The sequence below is a fragment of the Anarhichas minor genome, unplaced genomic scaffold (assembly GCF_050575085.1).
Source record: "Anarhichas minor isolate MPS153535 unplaced genomic scaffold, ASM5057508v1 ptg000040l, whole genome shotgun sequence".
Taxonomy (NCBI): Eukaryota; Metazoa; Chordata; class Actinopteri; order Perciformes; family Anarhichadidae; genus Anarhichas; species Anarhichas minor.
This window is the reverse complement of record NW_027466486.1, coordinates 8015817-8035643: the sequence shown is the minus strand read 5'-3', so window position 1 is coordinate 8035643 and position 19827 is coordinate 8015817. Positions and strand designations below refer to the sequence as shown.

The 19827-nt window shown below is 42.0% G+C and overlaps 2 protein-coding genes across 5 annotated transcripts in view; both read left to right on the top strand.

Moving 5' to 3' along the window:
* The window catches only part of mboat2a (membrane bound O-acyltransferase domain containing 2a), a 35371-nt gene extending 32664 nt beyond the window's left edge, over positions 1–2707 (top strand). The window contains 1 exon segment of the mRNA XM_076107832.1: positions 332–2707. Within this exon segment, the coding sequence (XP_075963947.1) occupies positions 332–497 (166 nt within the window). The 3' untranslated portion in view covers positions 498–2707.
* Positions 2708–4108: 1401 nt separating this feature from the next.
* The window catches only part of kidins220a (kinase D-interacting substrate 220a), a 41942-nt gene continuing 26223 nt past the window's right edge, over positions 4109–19827 (top strand). For 3 of the 4 annotated variants that reach the window (XM_076108700.1, XM_076108703.1, XM_076108702.1), the window contains exons 1-21: positions 4109–4259; positions 7717–7875; positions 8728–8826; positions 9551–9649; positions 11329–11427; positions 11814–11912; positions 12124–12222; positions 13825–14022; positions 14145–14243; positions 14575–14673; positions 14954–15052; positions 15179–15356; positions 15515–15679; positions 15935–16114; positions 16332–16497; positions 16761–16912; positions 17143–17243; positions 17351–17536; positions 17717–17857; positions 18655–18892; positions 19025–19110. In XM_076108700.1, coding sequence (XP_075964815.1) covers positions 7744–7875; positions 8728–8826; positions 9551–9649; positions 11329–11427; positions 11814–11912; positions 12124–12222; positions 13825–14022; positions 14145–14243; positions 14575–14673; positions 14954–15052; positions 15179–15356; positions 15515–15679; positions 15935–16114; positions 16332–16497; positions 16761–16912; positions 17143–17243; positions 17351–17536; positions 17717–17857; positions 18655–18892; positions 19025–19110 — 2715 coding nt within the window. In that variant the 5' untranslated portion in view covers positions 4109–4259; positions 7717–7743. Of the gene's footprint in view, positions 4260–7716; positions 7876–8727; positions 8827–9550; positions 9650–10347; positions 10428–11328; positions 11428–11813; positions 11913–12123; positions 12223–13824; positions 14023–14144; positions 14244–14574; positions 14674–14953; positions 15053–15178; positions 15357–15514; positions 15680–15934; positions 16115–16331; positions 16498–16760; positions 16913–17142; positions 17244–17350; positions 17537–17716; positions 17858–18654; positions 18893–19024; positions 19111–19827 lie in introns of those variants that run through there. The other variant, XM_076108701.1, reaches the window with a different exon arrangement.

The window sequence follows — 19827 nt, the reverse complement described above, 5'->3', positions numbered from 1 at the left end:
AGTAGTTTAGTGTGTTAGCATGCTAACATTTGCTAATTAGCACTAAACACAAAAATGTTGACCTGAGCAAAAGTCAGGGGATCACCAAAGCCATTAGGATGCATCCTCTTGGGAGCATGAATGACTGCACGAAATGGCAATTCATCCATTAGTTATTAAGATATTTTGGCCTGGACCAAAGCGGCTGACTAGCATTGCCATCCCTAGTTTTTTAGCCACACTATGGGTAAAAAAAACGTTCTGACCTGCACTTATTATCTGGTTTTGTGCTCCAACTATTACTTATAATAAACAGTGTTGAAATATTTCTCATTTTGGAATGTCGGCGCAGGTCCTGGTACTTTTGCTTACATCTCCTCTGCCTGCTGGTGGTCGTGGCCCTGCCTGTCAAATCGAGACGCCGGCAGGCCAAAGAGCAGCAGGACGGCCTAAAGGACAACCAGACAGACCACAACAGCACAGACAACAACTGCAACCAGAAAGACAAAGCCACATGAGGCTCTGGACAGCGACACACAGTCCCTTCAGCAGCAGGAACACTGAGACAAAATAAAAACACAGAGCTGGAGTGTGGCGAGTCTATTTACCTGACAAAGAACCAAATATCGGATGCTCTGAGAATCCTAACCGACGGAAAACACAAGTCAATGTTCTGTCAAAACTTCCAGTAGCAAGGATGACAGCAATCACACTTTCTGACATGGATAAGAGACCAGGATGTAACAATGGCCATAGTGTAAACTAACGAGTGATGGTGGTTACTTTACATTACATTAGTGGAAATGAAGACTTCCAAGCTGCCTTAAACCCTCTATTTACTCGGCTGGGGAAATAACCGTTGGATGGCACACTGCAAGAACCTCTTTGCAGTTTCAGTTTATACAAACAGATGAGGCGTGCAGTATGTGGAGGGTTTTTGTCATTGTCTGGATACAAGCCTCTGTTAGGTGGAAATGGAAAATGTTTTCATGTAAAAGAAACATTACTTTATCATCAGCTGCCAATTTCAAACAGGCCTTAGGATCCTCAAAACATTGTTTGATTTCTGTCTTTTTAAAAATATCTTTATTGGAGAAGACTTCACATTGTACGTGTTTTGTATTTAGATGTTTGTGACGACACTATTTCAGATCCATTCTCAATGCTTTTGTTTTCTGGGATGAATCCGATGACATACAGAGTCCCAAAGATGAATTCAGATCTCGTCCATCTCCACCAGTGGAAAGTCTAAAAGAGGCACTCAACGGTTACTAAATGGATTTCTTTTTTTATTTTTATTTTTCATATCTGCTGCTTTTTTGACCAACATCACTCGTCAGACAAATGTGTTTTTCAAAGGGACTTCATGTATGCTGTTGGGATTTCCATTTTTGTCTTTAAGGATTTCTGACCTGGTTTCAGGGGTGTGATTTGTTTGTTTTTTGACCTGTGTTCAAATGTCGTGCCTCTGTAAGTATGCAAAACTATTTAATACAAGTCCTAAATAATAAAATGGTATAATTCGGGAAACACAGTAGATTGTTAACATCACTGTTGAACACAGTTTTATTCAAAATAACAAATCTAGTCAAAATACCGCATTTACTGAATATGTATTTAATTGTCAAAAGGTTTTGTAGCCATAATTATTACAAATCAATAGAATGTAAAAGAAAAGTTTCCAAATTGATACACAGTGCATTAAAAGCACACATTGTGGTCAGGCTGCGAACTATGGAAGTGGAATTTGGAATAAGGAATTTACATCTGTCTGCAAGAACATCTGAAGGTTATTTATGTGTGTGACATAATAGTAATGTACACAAATTCAAAGACATACCATGTTGTGGTAAATGGTTTTATTTCATATTGTGTGCACTTATGTTAGAATAGAGGCTATTTCAGGGTGCATTTACTGTAGGGCGAGAGAGACGCTGGTTCCTCACATGGTTTCGGTTCACGGCTCTCCTTAAGCCTTTCAAATCATCCAGTTTACTCTTTATAACACGCAGCAGTTCAAACAGCCACCCGTGTGATTTTTGTATCATTAGACATTTTTTATTTTAGGAAAGGCACCTCTCCTCACTGTTGTCTGTTGTCTGGGAAATTCAAGCCCACAATATCATAAACACTTTCGTCGTACATTTTGTTTTCTTCCAATTGTCAATAATTTGAGTTGGTTTGGTGCATTTGTGTTATGTAAAATAATAACAAAGCAGCAGAGGGGGAGCTTTTTCCATTTCATTTCAAGATTTTCTAACATTTGCATATTCCTGCCATAAGAGCGTGTGCGTGTGCGTGTGTGTCAGTATTCATGTGATCCGTACATGTCGATGTGGTCTCATGTAAACTATATTTGTTGCCTGGGCCTTGTGTAGGCGAGTGTGGCCCACCTAAGGGAAAGGGATGTCGTTCTACAAACAAAGCGATTATTGCACTGCATGGCCAACCAAACCAGCAGATCAATGCAAATGGCTCCATATGTCCAAAGTGCCAAATCATAATTGGCGTATTTTTGTTTTGTATGTATGTGAGCATGCGTGCCTGCGTGCGTGTTTGTGTGTGCAAATGTGTCCATGTAGTATGTGTGTGTGTGTGTCTGCGCGCCTGTGTAACATAACGGTTATTTTTGTGTCAGAAGGAAATTTATTGAAAGATTTGTATAACAGTCCATTAAAATTCTGATTTATGTGGCAAAATAAAGAGAAATTATTTTTAAACACTAAAAGTGATGTTTCAAAATATATGTCTAATTTGTTTTGTCCAATAACTGAGATTAATATCAGCAGAAAAACTGATGTCAAAATGCAAAGGGAAAATCCCAACAACACACCATGTCCTTGCATTGTTGCGTTGCAATTTTACTGCATTATTACGATAGACTTTAGACAATAGACTAATTGTTTTAGCAGGAAAAGCTCAGGTAAAACTAATTTCATTAGTTTCCCAGCACAAAATACCAAACATGCACGAAACCAAAGCCTTGGAACTAGCTTGCCTAAATGTCATGCAGATGTTTTTCATTTGTTAATCGCACCTTTTGCTTTTACTGCTATAATTGCATTGCTACAAATGTGTTGCAATATGATATTTTACAAAGTCCCGTCGGTGCTCACTACATATGATGCTGAAAAGTGCCATGGGTATTTAGTGGCTCATGTCACAATATACTGTCCTGTACCTAACCACTGAAAATTGGTGCAAAAGGCCTTTTTCAAAAAGACCATTTTGACATGTCACAGGAGGAAAAGCACAGATGTAAATGATCAAATTAATAATTTCTGTATTCCGTCAGAGTGGACACAATGATGGAGCTAGTTGATGTTGTCAGTAACCCTTGTGCTTTTCAATTACAAGTCAAAATGGCTGCTGTGAAAATTGCATATGCTGCTAAATGTTATAATGAAAGCGTTCGTTTAAGATTATTCAACAGTGTTTTAAGTAGTTCTGACATTAGTCTTCCCTTCCAAACCACTATGAAATATTCCAGTACACACGTGTCAAACCTATTCAGTCTATGCAGAATGGGCGGCCACTGTTTTTTGGATATGCCCTCCCTTGGTTCCCGCCTGATAGTCTAATAAATTGACCATCATCTTTAAGTCCCTTATCTATTGTTTACTACATGTATGCATAAACATATTAGGAAATAGAGTAGAGGCTGTACGTGCGAATCAGTGGTGGAGGATGTATTCCGATCTCTTACTCAAGCAATCTATCATGAGTAAAAGTTCAGAATTTAAAATTGTACTCAACAGAAGTATTGGAAGTATCAAAAATATTGATTATGCAGGAATAATTACCCAATGAGTGTTTTATCGTTTATATCATATTAGATTATTGTCACTGATGCATTCACAAGCAGCATGTTATTGTTGCAGCTGGTTGTAACTGTTTTATATACTGTTAGTAGTTTTATGTACTAGAAAACAATGCATAGTATTTTACATGCTCATAATAGGGTTTATAAAATGTGAATCTGCAAAAATAGTAAAAAAGTACACTATTTCCTGGTACAGTTAGTCCTGACAGTTAAAACATCTAAAACGTTAGGGTCCTGTTCTAATGTAGACAATAAGATTTTGGGGTTTCTGACCCCTTCTGCTCCGCCACATGAGACGCCCCTCTAACCACGGGTAGTAGTGGGCGGAGCTACGGACTGTCCTGTATGTGGCAGGTTCACGTTACACCGTTAAAACACCGCAGCCTCAGCATGTGGAAACGGTGTTTCTGACTAAATTCTCCGCGCGAGAATCAAAACACAGAGCAGCCCAGCCTAGGTAAGAGCATCGTCACGTTGTGCACTGTACTTTTTTTCTTCTTCTTCTCTCCTTTTAGAGGTGAAACAAGTGTGAGGACCTGTTGGAGAGCTAGCCACTCTGAGCTAACGTTAGCCTGTTGCGTTAGCCGCTGGCAGTTTGGCTAGCGAGTGTTTCGCTGTTGCGTCGTAGTGACAGTAGTAAACACGGGAAGTCAGTCCGCTCGTAACATCCTTGTCAAAACCCGAACAATACACACCAGATAAAAGTAGATTAATACTTTACTTTTCTTTATCTGGTCATATGTGAGGCCACGCATGTAATATCTCTCTCTCTGTGTGTGCGCGTGTGTGAGTGTCTTATCCAGATGTTTAACTACTTTTTTGACAAGCCGCAGTCAGAAGGGCTGTTGCGCCAAACCTGCTCCTATTAGACATGTTGCTCTTAAATTGCAGGTGCAGCATATACCCACATTAATGCATCACAAGCAGAAGGTTTACTGGGTTAAATAGATACCCTTTCAAAGTAAAACTGTGCTGATGTGAAATGCAGACCCTGGTATTTTCAGAATAAAACTGTGCGGATGTAAAAAGCAGACCTTGGTATGTGACAGGGGAACCGAATCCTCAGCAGTTTCACACCCAACAAGCGCTGACTTGTTAAATTTAGAGATGGTATCCAGTGTGGCCTCCCAGGTTCCTGTTAATCTGTGTTCACAGCTGACAGAGTTTTATGAGTTTTGATGACCATATCAAATGTGTTGTTACATAAACACTGAACCACATATGATCTGAAAGTAGATCCGGGTGTTTTTATATGTTTTGATGAAACAGAATACTGGTGTGTAGTAAAACCGGAGATATCTATACCAAGACATCATCTGTGTTTTCCTGCTTTACGGTTATATGAAGAATATATATATATATATTTTTTTATGTTTTAGTGTGAATGCTGGAAAAATTCCCTCACCTGTTTGGTCATTGTATCTACTTTACAACTAATTTCCTTATTCAAAATGTCTTATTCTTGTGTGTAAATGTATGCTAAAAGCAGTAATACCTTCTTTATAGAGACGATATTATTTGTCACATTTTATAGACCAAATGCTGAATCGAGTAATTTAGAAATTGTCACATTAGTCTGAAATGAAAAGAGTTGTTATTTTCAGCCCTACTCTGAAATATAAATCATACATTGATACATACATTTCAGTAGATATTTGAATAAAACTACAGTGTTTCCGAATTAGTCTTAACATTTTGGCTTCAATTGATTGAGTCAATTAAACACAGCTTAAAATAACAAGCCAGCAGCCACTCCCATTGATTTCAACCACATTTGACTTTTACACGATTTAAGCCAGCATCTTATTTCCTCTCCCCTTTTATCGATATAATTTGGTGCTCAGCAGTGCATGCAATGAATGGAAATCGGGTCGCGTGTGCCTATTGTGTTGGAGAGAGATGGGCGTCGGCCAGCCCCCCTCATCTAATATTCAGCCGTGAGTGAAGGGGGATGCTGAGCACTGCTTGTTGATTCTGTTTGCGAGTGAACGAGGGATAACGATTGGTGTTGTTGAGTGGCCACATCAATATCAGCCTCACCCTACACTAAGGTAAGGCGTTTGTTCACCTTTTTAGTGTTTTCTGGAGACTGTGTCTTTTTAAAGCTTTAATCCTTTGTTCTAATAGCTTTTTACTGTTTTTATTGGTGTTTTGTCTCTGCTGTGTCTCTAGGTGTGTGTGTGTTAAGTTTTTAAAGGATGTGGGTTTGCTCCCATCGGATCTCTGCTCAACAGAGAGCGAGCTAAATGTTTACTGATTGGTTCTTGTGTGGCGCTATCGTCCACCTATTGTGCTGAGAGACAATGAGCTGAGGAGGGTGTGTCAACAGGCTTATATATCCTTCAATGTAAACAAAGGATTTTTTCCCCTCATTTTTGTGTGACACTGTCTTGACGTGGGAGAGGGGTCGGCAGGTGATCCCTGACTGAAGAAATAAGGAATTCAGAATAAAGAAAGAATGTGTAGATATTCATGGGCTAGCTGCTCTGACTCAACTGACTGTGGGCCCGACCGGCATGTGACATTTAAGCGTTGACCTGAGCCTGAGCTCTCACAGATTATGTTGAAATATTGAGCAGCGTGTTTGCTAATCTTAATGTGAAAGCCATTGCCAAGGCAACTTTGCAAGCAGTGAGTGACTGCAGCTGATTTAATTCTGTGTTGCTGTGGCAGGAAGTGAGTCTGACCGTGATGGACGAGCCCAACTTTATGAATCATTAATGAGTTTTTCATCGATTGGCTGAATACCCGCTACAGCTAAAACCCATGTTTGAGGGAGTTTCTTTTGTCAGCTGAAATGATGCATTCAGTGTCTGGGAAGCTTAGATATTTTACAGTATGTTAATATTTTCTTGTCAGGGCCCAATGGTAACAGAAATGTCTTGTGTGAGGACTGCTGTTGAACTCCAGGTGACTCTCATGCTAGTCTGTTTCAGGGGTTTAAAATAATTATTTAGAACGCTGGAGCCTAATTATAGGTAATCTCTGCAAACTGGGCCGTCTGCATTGATTTTTGTCAGAGGCAGACATTTACCTACCGGCGTTCTACTCCCATTTTCCCATCAGTGCAAAGCAGTTTCAGTGAAACGGTGTGCTCCTATTCTGCCTTCAGAAATAAACTTTTCTTCTTCAGTGTTCACAAATTCCCCCAAAGTCCAATTCCAGGCAGCGGAGGAGGGTAGAACGGAGCTCGGCCTTGAAATAATTGGAGCACACAGTCGAGTGCACCGATTGTCCTCATGATCACTACAATCAAAGGATCAGAGTTTAGAGACTGTTCTTTGTCTTCAGTGGTATTTGAGGACTTAGTGGACGTCCTGGATTGGAGCCTTGTTACTGGCCTGCCTTCATTATACCGAGCAGAAGGTTCATGTCTTCAGCGCGAGCAGGCAGGCGGAATCTAAAACTGAACTTGAACCAAGTGACCCGGTTAGCCTCTGTGTAATGAGCATGTTCAGTGCATTATCCGATTGTAAGCACACTTTTGCATTATGGTTGAAAACAGACACATAATATACCATTTATTTTTTTGCGCTCCAATTCATCTGTGGAAGTGTGGCTGTATGCCGGTAAGATACAAATGCATAAAAAAAAAGAATTTCCATGTTTTTTTCTTCTTTATATTAGATTTTTTTAAAATGTGATCCTCTTCTCTGATTGTATCTTGTGACGTTTATAGTAAAAAAAAAAAGATGCCTCCTCTGTTTTTTTTTATGTTTGTGCGTATGTGCTGGGTTTGGACTGTACTTGTTTATTGCCGAGCATGACTTCAAAGACGCACCACACCCTCTTCCCGGCTTTAACATCCCTGCTTCTCTCTCAGTGGTACATGTAGCCGTGCTAGCCCGATAGATGCCATCAGCATCTTTAGCCTTCTTCTGTGGACGCTCATCTGTTTTCCTCTCGCTCTGCAGCGGTGCACAGGTGGTTAGCGGCCCGCCATGGATACCACCAACTCCCTGAAGATGACCTCTCTGGCCATCCAGAGCCTGTTCAGCTACGTGGAGGAGGAGAACCTGGCCGCCATCAAAGCCCACTTGGACAAGTTCAGAGATGTGGACAGCAGGAGCGATGTAAGTCAGCCGTATCACAACAACCCCTCGGGCTGGCTCAGCTCGTTTATTTTGGGGAGCAGTATGAAGCAACGAGAGGCTCTTTGAGATCATGTGACGAGTGAAAGGAAACTAGAATCTGTTGTGAAGCTTGAGTGAAACAATCCCGAGATGAGAAGAGAAGACACAGTAGTTGATATTGTTTTTGGTTTATGAAGGGTTAACATTATGTATCAGATATATGTATGAGCTATAGTGCCAATAAAAAGCATTCAGTCCCCCAGGAAATGTTTTCTTTGACTTTTAAGGCTTTTTTACAAAACAAAACATGAACATTAAACCCTATGTGGTCATTCTTCTGTGCCATAGACCCCAGCTGTTGTCCAAAAACTATTAATAAACATCAATGATGACGCTGTTACACTGCGTGACCCGTTCCTTCCTTTCCTTAACCCCACAGTTCATTTTCATGTCAATCTCACATTCCAAACCATCCTGCTGCTGTAACCACTCACTAGTCAACCAAATCCACGTTAAACGTGTGTTTAGGTGTTTTAGTGAAGTATTTACCCTTTAAGTATATTCACGAGGTCACATGTCATGCATGTACCTGTATGTAAATTAATTTTCATGAGATTTGATGAGAACACCATCTTTAACCTTAAAACTTGAACTTTGACTGATAGAGAAGCCTTTCAGTCCATGTTGCTTTAAGGGATCGGTTTATTTTTAAGTATAGGATTTAAGTTAAATCAGCAAATACTATCACTCCCTGCCTTTTCTTTTCCAAGGGAGTTCTCAGAGGGTAACAGGGAAAATAGTGTCATTAAAATCTTTCTTTATCACGGTTTAACTCCCTTCTCTCTATTTCAGAATGGACAGACTCCCCTGATGGTGGTGGCAGAGCAGGGCAATCTGGAGATAGTGCAAGAGCTCATTAGGAGAGGAGCCAACGTTAACTTGGACGATGTTGTAAGCATGCACACACACATAACATCCCAAACCGCCTAATACGAACACGCCCTCACAAACACGCACACCTGTGGCGTTTCATTCAACATTGGGAGTCCAGGCACAGGTGAAAAACAATGCGGTCATTTGAACCACATTATCCACTCGAGCGGCCTTGATGTCCCATCCTGCTGAACTCACCACACTCGGGCTCAGTCCACGGCTATTATGAGCTGTGATGAGCCATAATGACGAGTTATTACACGTTCTTACCTTCGCCGTTTTGACTAAATGGCAGGATCCACTTGCTGGCCAACACCCTGTGCCTTCAGAAGCCAGCCCCCCCACACACACACACGCGCACACACACTTTAGCACGCATATACCCTCCACACGCATGCTCACACGCTACACCTCTCATTAACATCTCACGTGCACGTGTAACCCGCTATTACACATGGCACACTGAAGCTTGCGCTCACTCTCGCACCAGCAGAAGGAGAAAGGAGAAGCGTTGCATACAATAGTTGGTTGCACTTGTCTTTTTTTTTTTACTTAAACACTCCGACACTCCTGTCTGTCCAATGCGACACCCCGTGAGCACCTGGTATGACCAGCTGGTAGGTATACAGTGCTTTGACCACTTCCCGGGACGTCCCACGTACCACTTGAACAGACGTTTGTCCAACCGGATTTTGGAGGTAACCGGTGGTGTGTGTGTGTGTGTGTGTGTGTGTGTGTGCAGGACTGCTGGACCTCGCTGATCTCGGCAGCGAAGGAGGGCCACATCGAGGTGGTGAGGGAGCTGCTGGAGAACAATGCTAACCTGGAACATCGAGACATGGTGAGAACATAGAAAGTTACTGCAACGTTTTCTGCAGATTCTTTTGTTTTATATATGAAGAACTTAATTCTAAGATGCCCTTATTCAAACCTATGTTTGATGATATCATGTTCTCTGGTAATCCCATACAGGTTTATCAACTTTAAGTCAAGAAAATAGAAAAACATTTAAATAAAAATAAAAAAAGTAGGAAAATTGGGCGGTCCGTCCCAGTGGATGATGCATGTGTCATGTAATCACAGCGTCCTTGTTTTCATTCTAGGGACCTTTGTCACACGTCATCCCCTCACCTCCTTGTTTCCTCTACATCTCTACTAAATACTGTGAAAAAAATGTCTGAAATGCCAAGAAAATCATCTTAAGAAGAAATAAATTTGGGGTGTAGGCATGTGACGATAAGAACATTTCATGTCACGATTATCCTGGCCAAAAATTGCGATTCCCAATATTACATCAATAATCCTCTAAAGATATACTTTAAACTCCTAAAATGGCAATAAAACATACTGGAATCACTTCACCTTGCATTTAGTAAAGAAACAAATATTTTTTATTTTTTTTTTGTGAACATCGTTATTAGTAAAAAAACAAATAATCAACAATGTTAAATAACAATCGTAAATCATGAGGTCCTCCTGAATACATTCTAGGATAAATAATAACTCCTGTATTTATTTTTCACTTGTCTTCCATGATAGCGAGCGAGCCAGATTTTTCAAGCCACTCGTGACAATATTAACAATTTTCCTGACAATGGATTCCCCACAATCAACTTATTGTGAGTGCATCCCTGCTGGTGTGTAGCGTGAAGCAAGACTACACATAGTAATGTATCCTTAGTGCCAAAATAATTTGACGATCAATGTTTTAATGCGTACTCTTTATACGATCAGAATATAATAAAGTCTTGATTGTATGTGCATTAGTGGTTTCTGTGAAACGTAATGACCGCAGTGCTGGTGGAACAGGATGATCTTTCGCTTTGAAATGGACATAAAATGAAATTATTTCATGTTCTCCGGTAGTAATACCATTTACTGATCTCTGGTTGTCTCCGTACGGGGAAGTGATGTAATTTAGTCTTTGGGATCCAGACCTTTCCAAGGCAGACGGTCTGCAGGCTGGCTGTATAGCTGTTCTCTATATTCACCAGCAGACTATTTGGCAGCATAAACATTGAAATAACCATCAATAGGTCGCGTAAGTTATCAAGTGTTTGCGATACATCCTGTACAATAAAAACATTTCTTGATTGGCACTCAAAGATTACACTTTTTGTTTTACTTCCTCCACTATTTTTTCATGTATGATGTGACATTTAGTTTTACTTTATGGAAGTGACTCAGGACGTCACCTGACTCATTGCCATGCGAGGCATGTCTAAGCTGCACAGGACAGATCATCACAGCGGGATTATTATAAACCACACAGTGTGATACTGTTCACTCAGTGGAAAGTGTGTCACACCAGCTGTAAATAGCACATTTTCCTTCCACAAAAACTGCTTAGATTTGACCTGTACTGCTTGAATATAACACTGTTGCTGCCCTTACACCTTGTAATGATAAAATAATACGTCCAGAATGTATATATTCTATTTGTAGGGGGTGTGTTACATTCATGAACACATTCTCTCCTCTCTAACTCACCCGTGTTCTGTGTGCGTGTGTCCTACTCAGGGAGGTTGGACCGCTCTCATGTGGGGAGCCTATAAAGGTCGTGCAGATGTGGTCCAGCTGCTCTTGGAGAAGGGAGCTAACCCCAACATCACTGGTCAGGTATCAAGATCGGACACAATGTACTTTTCCTTAGATCCCCCATAATAATAATGGCATCATTGGCTTCAAAGACAATAAGTATGTTTGCAGTACATGGTCTCTGGATGGGGCAGTTTACTTTAAATACAATGTTCACGTGATGTGCTTTACTCTGATTGCTCCATGTAAATGTAATCCAATGTTTCAGCTCACTAGTTAAAAACATGACACATAACTTCACAGTAACAAAACTGTGAACGCAACCACAGCTCTGCTCTTCACCTGCAGCGTGCGATGCCTCTGTTTCAGTCGTGTCAGGTGGCTTAAAGCGTTAGTACGAGCGCAGGCCTGACACTGGTCATTAGTCACTGTCAGCATGACTTCACCCGTCTCCTCTGGCCCAACAGTACAGCGTCTACCCCATTATCTGGGCGGCGGGTCGAGGCCACGCAGAGATTGTCCATCTCCTGCTGCAGCACGGAGCCAAGGTCAACTGCTCCGACAAGGTAACTACATACTGACAGATGTTCATTCACTTCTTTATTTAATCCCACAGAAGATGTAGTTAGATTAAAAGATCCAATTGCTTTGGTCCACATCCGCCCTTCTAGTTCCCCAAGTCCCTCTTCTCTTTATTTAGTTACCTTCCTGCACAGTTAATCACAGCTCCCCGGGTGTTTGACTAAATTGTTACATATTTTCTCATTTTCTTTGCAGTATGGGACCACTCCTTTGATCTGGGCAGCCAGGAAGGGCCACTATGACAGCGTCATGCACCTTCTGGCCAACGGGGCCGATGTGGACCAAGAAGGAGCGGTAAGTAGATTGTCTGTGAATGGTTGTTTACTATTCGTCAGTAGCATTCAATAGAGATCTAGTGGAAGAACTACAATTGTAGTTTTAAATAGTTATATACAAAACATATATATTTGTAAATAACACAGTTTTGAACATTTTTAATTGAGGTACATCTGTCAAGATTGAAGTACAATATGATATTTTCATTGATCAAATAATAAAATGATGAAGATTTGAAAGGGTAACTATGGCATTTTTCATTCATTCATACATTTCACGCTCTTTTCTCATGTTTTGGTGTCCAAGTGATGAATGGGGACAACAATTTGTGAACTTGGTCCAGCATCACGCTGTAACTGGCAGCCACCCAACGAGCTGCGAGCGTAAATGTAACGTTAGGTTCGCTAAAGGAGCTTGTTTTTGCCACTAACGGGTTCAGATCGTTAGTATAAGTGTCAGATAACATTCTGGAAAGGACCCTTGTTAGTCCCGTTCAACGAAAAGTCTCATTGTGAATCTGAACAGCAGCTCTTTATCCGTGTACTCTGGCTCAAATATATACGGCCGGCCATCAAATTCAAAGCCCTCGTTCACATTGTCGTAATCATCGGAATATTCAGCCACGACATTATAAACACTTAAGCTACGCTTTCTTTGCGCCAACACAACAAACTGACAAACACCGGGACTTGCGTCTCCAGCGTCGTCCAACAGCGGCACGTCACCTCGGGATATTTCTCAACAAGACATCTCCTTGAGCGAGATTCACAGTAAATGACTGTGAGGAATTGCCTTGATGGGATTACACTGCAGCCCATGAGCAGCTGCCGTTTACGGCGCTCTCGCTCAATACTGGACCAATTCCATTAAGTGCTGTCCCTATAGGTCGGTTAGACACAAAAACATTATTGCCGGGGTTCTTAGATACGTCTGGAGAGTCTGGAAAAATATGGAAAATTGTTATTTGAGTGCTGATACCCGCATTACAACGCCTACGTGACTCTGCACGTATTTGAAATAGTATATTATTTGGTAGTGTTTCAATATTTGATTTGGTAAACTGAACAGCTGAGCAAGTCTAATTTTGTTTTGGGTTCATCGTGGGTGCCATGACAAACTAAGCGGTCTGTTCTCGCCCGAGTATAATCAAGATTTAATGCTCCCAAGCGCCACCAACTCATTAGTAAACGGCAATATTAAATAATTGATTGCATCTATGACACAGCGCATCTGTGCTCCTTCGAGTCATGTTGCATCTGTGCTGTCACCAACTGAAAAATGTGATAGTTCGATACATAGCATCAATAATCAGAGGGAACTAGAGTAGCTAATGTTGCAGAGCAATTCATTTAGATGTGATTTAGAGACTCTAGTGCCCGGACAAATATATGAGTTATTGGGCTCGCTAGACAATATATCAATGAAATCGACTGATAACATTTTGGAAAAACAATTTGTTAATCTCCAGCCATAAATTATTGACCGTGTGCTATATTGAACACCAACCAAAAACCCCTAACACCCAGTCAAGTAGAAAGAAACATCTGTAGTTTTGAAATGTTTGGGTTACATTGACCCTGAAATTTGCTCATTTAAATAGCTTCCTCTTTGTTTTATCAGAACTCAATGACCGCTCTGATTGTGGGAGTGAAAAGCGGCTCTACAGAGGTTGTGAAGGAGCTGCTGAAGAATAACCCAAATGTCAACATGACGGACAAGGATGGCAACACAGCCCTGGCCATCGCTGCCAAGGACGGTCACACCGAGATCGTACAGGACCTGCTGGATGCCGGCACCTACGTCAACATCCTGGACAGGGTGAGGCCACCCTGCAGCAGCACAACAGCTGTTTGATGGTGTGGAAGACTAGTTGATATGTAATACAATATGAATGAAATCCAATTCATGTTTTTCTGTCTCTCTTTCACCATCTCTGTCAGAGTGGGGAGACGATGCTGATTGGAGCCGTGAGAGGAGGTCATGTGGAGATAGTCCGAGCTCTGCTGAACAAATACGCTGATATTGACGTCCGGGGCCTGGTGAGAGCTCCTCTCCCACTGTCTTTGCTGCCTTGTTAATGTTTAAAAACAGGCATGAGGCCTTCTTGTGTTCTCTATGTGATATGTCACACTGCTACTCCATACTGTTTAGTTCTGTTGTTTCTTGGTAAAGTGACTTTTAATCCATGGGATCACACAAATATACACGCGTATTATTGCTATATAAAGACACTCCTTGATGCCCTGTACATGTGTGTTTGTGTGTATAAATATATACAGTATTTCTCTATATATATATATGTATATATACACACCAATACAGTTTCTTTGTTCTAAGATAAACATGATAGTTTTGTCCTTTCCATGTCAGGATGGAAAGACTGCCCTCTACTGGGCAGTGGAGAAAGGCAACGCTACCATGGTGAGAGACATCCTGCAGTGTAACCCCGACACCGAGAGCTGCACTAAGGTACGGCACACTCAGTCGTGAAGGAGTCGAACGTACTCTCTGTTATCCTTTGAATTCCTTCATTGTTATTTCCAAAGTATCATGTTCCTCTGATGACCAAAACAACCAGACAACCGTGAATATCACCTTATAACAGCCTACCGTAGGCTTTATTCCTTTCTTTCTTTCTAAATAAAACTATTGTGTGTAAGCAGTGGTATGTTTTTCACTTATGTGGTGTTGATTCATTGTAAATGTAAAATTCAGAATGATATTGATGATGTGTGCTGTTGCATTTCAGGAGGGAGAGACCCCACTCATCAAAGCCACAAAGATGAGGAGCATAGAGATAGTGGAGCTCCTGCTAGATAAAGGAGCCAAGGTGTCTGCAGTGGAAAAGGTACTTTTTAAAACATACTTGCACAGTACATACAACAGTACTTTTATTATATTTTTTAGTTTAGTGGTCTGAGGGTTTCTTTTTTTGAGTGTTTTCCAGCTTTATTCCGTGTTTTTCTCCCTTCAGAAAGGAGACACACCCCTCCACATCGCCATTCGAGGCCGCAGCCGGAAGTTGGCTGAGCTGCTGCTGAGGAACCCTAAAGATGGCCGCCTGCTTTACCGCCCAAACAAAGCCGGGGAGACGCCGTACAACATCGACTGCACCCACCAGAAAAGCATCCTCACACAGATATTTGGAGCCAGTATGAACCATTTTTCCTTTTCATTCAGGACGAATTGTGTGACAAAATATGCTCTTTGCATTGTACTGAAATCAGAAAATAATGAACAGCTTTACTTTATCTTCTCTTATCTTCTTCTGCACTATTTAACTGTTTCTGTCTCTCCTATTCTCTCTCAGAGCACCTCGGCCCCTCTGAGTCCGACGGAGACATGTTGGGTTATGACCTGTATAGCAGCGCTCTAGCAGACATCCTCAGTGAGCCCACCATGCAGCCACCTATCTGTGTTGGCCTTTACGCTCAGTGGGGCAGCGGGAAGTCTTTCCTTCTCAAGAAACTGGAGGGTGAGTAAGCCCACAGCATTCAAAAACAGTCTCATAAAAACATGAAAAGTACTTATTGGGAAAATTTGCTTTGTGGACGGTGCCTTTCCTCCGTTTCTCTTAATCCTTCTGTAACACTTTATGTATGTCTAGAAAAGAGTGGGGACCCTAAATAGGTTTGTTCTTCATATCCTCACATATTTTTTTTTATCTTCCGTATACTTGATTGAAATATGTGACATGAGATATTTTTTCCCCTTCCCTCTTGTCCGTCAGATGAGATGAAGACCTTCGCGGGCCAGCAGATAGAGCCATTGTTCCAGTTCTCGTGGCTGGTGGTCTTTCTCACGCTGCTGCTCTGCGGCTCAGTGGCCTTGCTTCTGGGCTTTACCGTCGATCCCCAGCTGGCTATCGCCGTCTCCCTCAGCCTCCTCGCTCTAATCTACATCTTTTTTGGTGAGGAGACCGATGAGCTAGAAATGCAACACTGGTGTTAAAGATGAACCTTTTCTGTATGATGCGTTTGAAACAGCTTTTTCTCACTAGAGCGTGCTGTTATACAACCAACATGAACTTCTTAACTTATCATTGTTATTGATTTTATTTTTTTAAAGAAGACAACTTAGTGATGTTTATGAAAAGGACTTAACGGTTGAACCTCTGCTGTCTCCAGTGTTGGTGTACTTTGGAAGTCGGCGTGAGAGGGAGAGCTGGCGCTGGGCGTGGGTCATCAGCACCCGTCTGGCTCGCCAGGTCGGTTACCTGGAGCTGCTGCTCAAACTGATGTTTGTCAACCCCCCCGAACTCCCTGAGCAGACCACCCGCGCACTGCCTGTCAGGTGACAGTGACACACACACACACACACACAAATACACACACTAACTGCTATCATTTCCCCACGTCAAAGACAAAACAAATTCCAGTCTCACTCTGCGTTTATTATGAGTTTTAAAACTCCACAGGTGGAGTAGTACCTTTGATTATTACATCTGTTATTGCAATTTTAACAATCTTGTTCAAATGAATACTTAAGTCCCAGTCCCAGCTGAAGTTTGCTGTGTAACTGAACAATTAAAAGCATTGTTTCTGTTTCTCACACAGGTTCCTGTTCACCGACTATAATCGTCTGTCCAGTGTCGGAGGGGAGACCTCCATGGCTGAGATGATCGCCACGCTCTCTGATGCCTGCGAGAGGGAGTTTGGCTTCATGGCCACCAGACTCTTCAGGGTTTTCAAGAAAGATGAGATCCAAGGTTTCTATCTTTGACTTTAGATGCCAGTCATGTAACGTTTTTCAGCCAGCACACAAAGTCACAATCAGATCTGGAGTTGATATTAAAAATCAATGGTTTAGATAGTTTTTACTCCATTCTTCCTCAAATGGTCTTAATATGTGCATCATTTATGGTAATCCAATGTGAATAGAAAATTGTATATTTTAATCGAAGTGCGTCTCTCTCACATTATCCTCTACCTTCCTCAGGTAAGAAGTGGAAGAAGACATGTTGTGTTCCCTCATTCGTGCTGTTTGCCTTGACACTGGGATGCCTGATCACCGGTATAGCCCTGTTGGCCATCTTTAAGGTAGGTTAGAGGAATGAATCGGTGACACTTGAGTTTAAACAGCGTGCCTTCTTACCACAAGGGCACCGGACGGCCTAGTAATCCGCTTCAACGCTTTTATTTCCCAGGTGGACCCTGATAATTTGACAGTAAATGCAGTGCTGATAGCCATGGCCAGTGTGGTGGGCCTGGCCTTACTGCTCAACTGTAAGACCTGGTGGCAGGTGGCCGACTCCGTCCTCAACTCCCAGAGGAAACGGCTGCACAGTGCTGCCGACAACTTGCATAGGCTCAAGAGTGAAGGATTTATGAAGGTAGACTAATAGACTTTATTCATTGTACCCAGTCAAATGCAAACCGTTCGACATCCTGTTTTCATGGATAAAGGGGCATTCCATTTGCTTGTGAAGTCACGACACTATAGTTCCCAATCCAATCACTTTCCCCTTTCCTTGTTTTTGAGACATTGATTTTCTTCCCCCGTCTCACACCAGGTTCTGAAGCAGGAAGTGGAGCTAATGTCAAAAATGGCCAAAACCATTGATGGCTTTACCCAGAACCAGACTCGCATGACCGTCATCATCGACGGACTGGACGCCTGTGAGCAGGACAAAGTTCTGCAGATGCTGGACACGGTGTGTGTTTGCACATGTTTCTGTGCGTAGGAACATAAATGATGAGTGCAGCTTTCCTATTGGCTGATGAGCAATTACACTTTTCAACAACATCTGTCCCTCAAACAAATGGCTGCTGCTATATGGCCTTAACTCTCCGTGGGTCTTTCGCCTGTGCACGCAGCGCCCACACATCTCCGGCACTGTGCCGCCACCCAGCTGCCTAAGCGAGCCTCCAAGTTGAGATCCTTCCTCTCAGCTGCTGTAATAAAATTTCGTTAAGCCAAATGTTGTTATTTGATGAAGTAATCCCAGTGAAGATGGCAACCTCCTGTGTGCGAATGTAATATTCTTTACAAGCACCCTCTAGTCACTCTGAAACCATCCTGTGTTCAGCAATTCAAACACTTTGAAATACACATTTCTGTATAAGTTACATAAATTAACATACCAAATGAAGAGCATTAAAGAAGCAGCTCATGTGGTGGAGCCGTAGTTGATGCTCCTGTGGGAGGAGGGGTTAACAAACCATGTATGCATGAAGCACAAATCAATGTCCTGTGACACTTGGACAATGCCCCTTAGTTGGCAAAGTGGGAAATCCCCAACACCATGTGCTCTCACAAGAGTCGTTAAGTTTAAGTTCCACAGCTGACTGTTGCCTCGAGCTGTCGTGTTATTGTCGATTGTAAACTTCACATTTTTATATTAAAGTAGTGGACACTCCACAGAGGGATCTGCTGTGTTAGCAACACTGTAGAGACCCTGAAAGCATCATTTTATTTTCCTTTTTACCAACTCACGGTTTCTCGTTCCAGGTGAGGGTACTCTTCTCCAAAGGCCCTTTTATCTCCATCTTTGCCAGTGACCCCCATATTATCATCAAAGCCATCAACCAAAACCTCAACAGTGTGCTGAGAGACTCCAACATCAACGGACATGACTACATGAGGAACATCGTCCACCTGCCGGTATTCCTCAACAGCAGAGGTCTCAGCGCGGCCAAAAGGCTCTGCCTGGCAGCGCCCGTCAATGGAGAGACCTCGTCCGCTGAGGGTAAAGGACAACGGCAAATATACAACATATTGTAAACGCATATATGAGGATTGCACAGATACAGTTCTATTTAAATAGAGACTTGAAATGTGTTTATTCAAGGGCAACTCTTTCTGTCTTTTGTCTGTCCAGGATGGCATGAAGACATGGACAGGAAGATGTCTCAGAGCAGCGTGGACCAGGCCAAGTTTGGCAGCAAGAACGCCCTAAACCGCAGGGTAACAGTTAATCCAGTCGTGCTTATCTAAATAGACCAATATGTCATACAATGTTTTGTTGGGTTCTACAGCCCCAACCCCAACCCCAACAATGCTCTTTAATAATGAAGACAGGGAAGAACTATCGCACACAAACAAAATGCTATGGGAGAGGCAATCCAAAGAGTATTCCCCCCCCCCGCGTCTAGAACGCTGGGGATGCAATATGAGACATGGGTGGAGGAATCATAATAGTAATAGACAGGCAATAATAGAAATACAAGTCCAAGAGTAGGATTATAATGAATCCAAATAAGATACACCAAGGGCAATATATCAAGCGTTGTTTATTCTACTTGTCACCCTAAATATACACAGTTCACACCCCGCCCGAACCCGTGACAACAATCAAAACACAATAACAACAAATTGCAGAGAATGTTTTGATACCAAATTAAAGCGGAGACAGAAAAAATAGTTTGTTTTCCCGCCACACTCAAATGTTATCCGGAAATATCATACAGTTGGAAATTAATGTCTTCACATTAATCAAACAAAATTAAAATGCAGTTAGTTCCACCATCATGCGAGTAGAAAAGATTGGATTAGCTTTAGAGATGTTGCCTTTAGAGATCCTCACTGCTCTCTCTTTTCGGCCTCCTCCCTGAAAGGGGGGGGGGGGGGGGCAGTGCAGGCGTGGTGTTTGGCAGGCAGTGCAGAGGCCAGAGGACAGAAGGA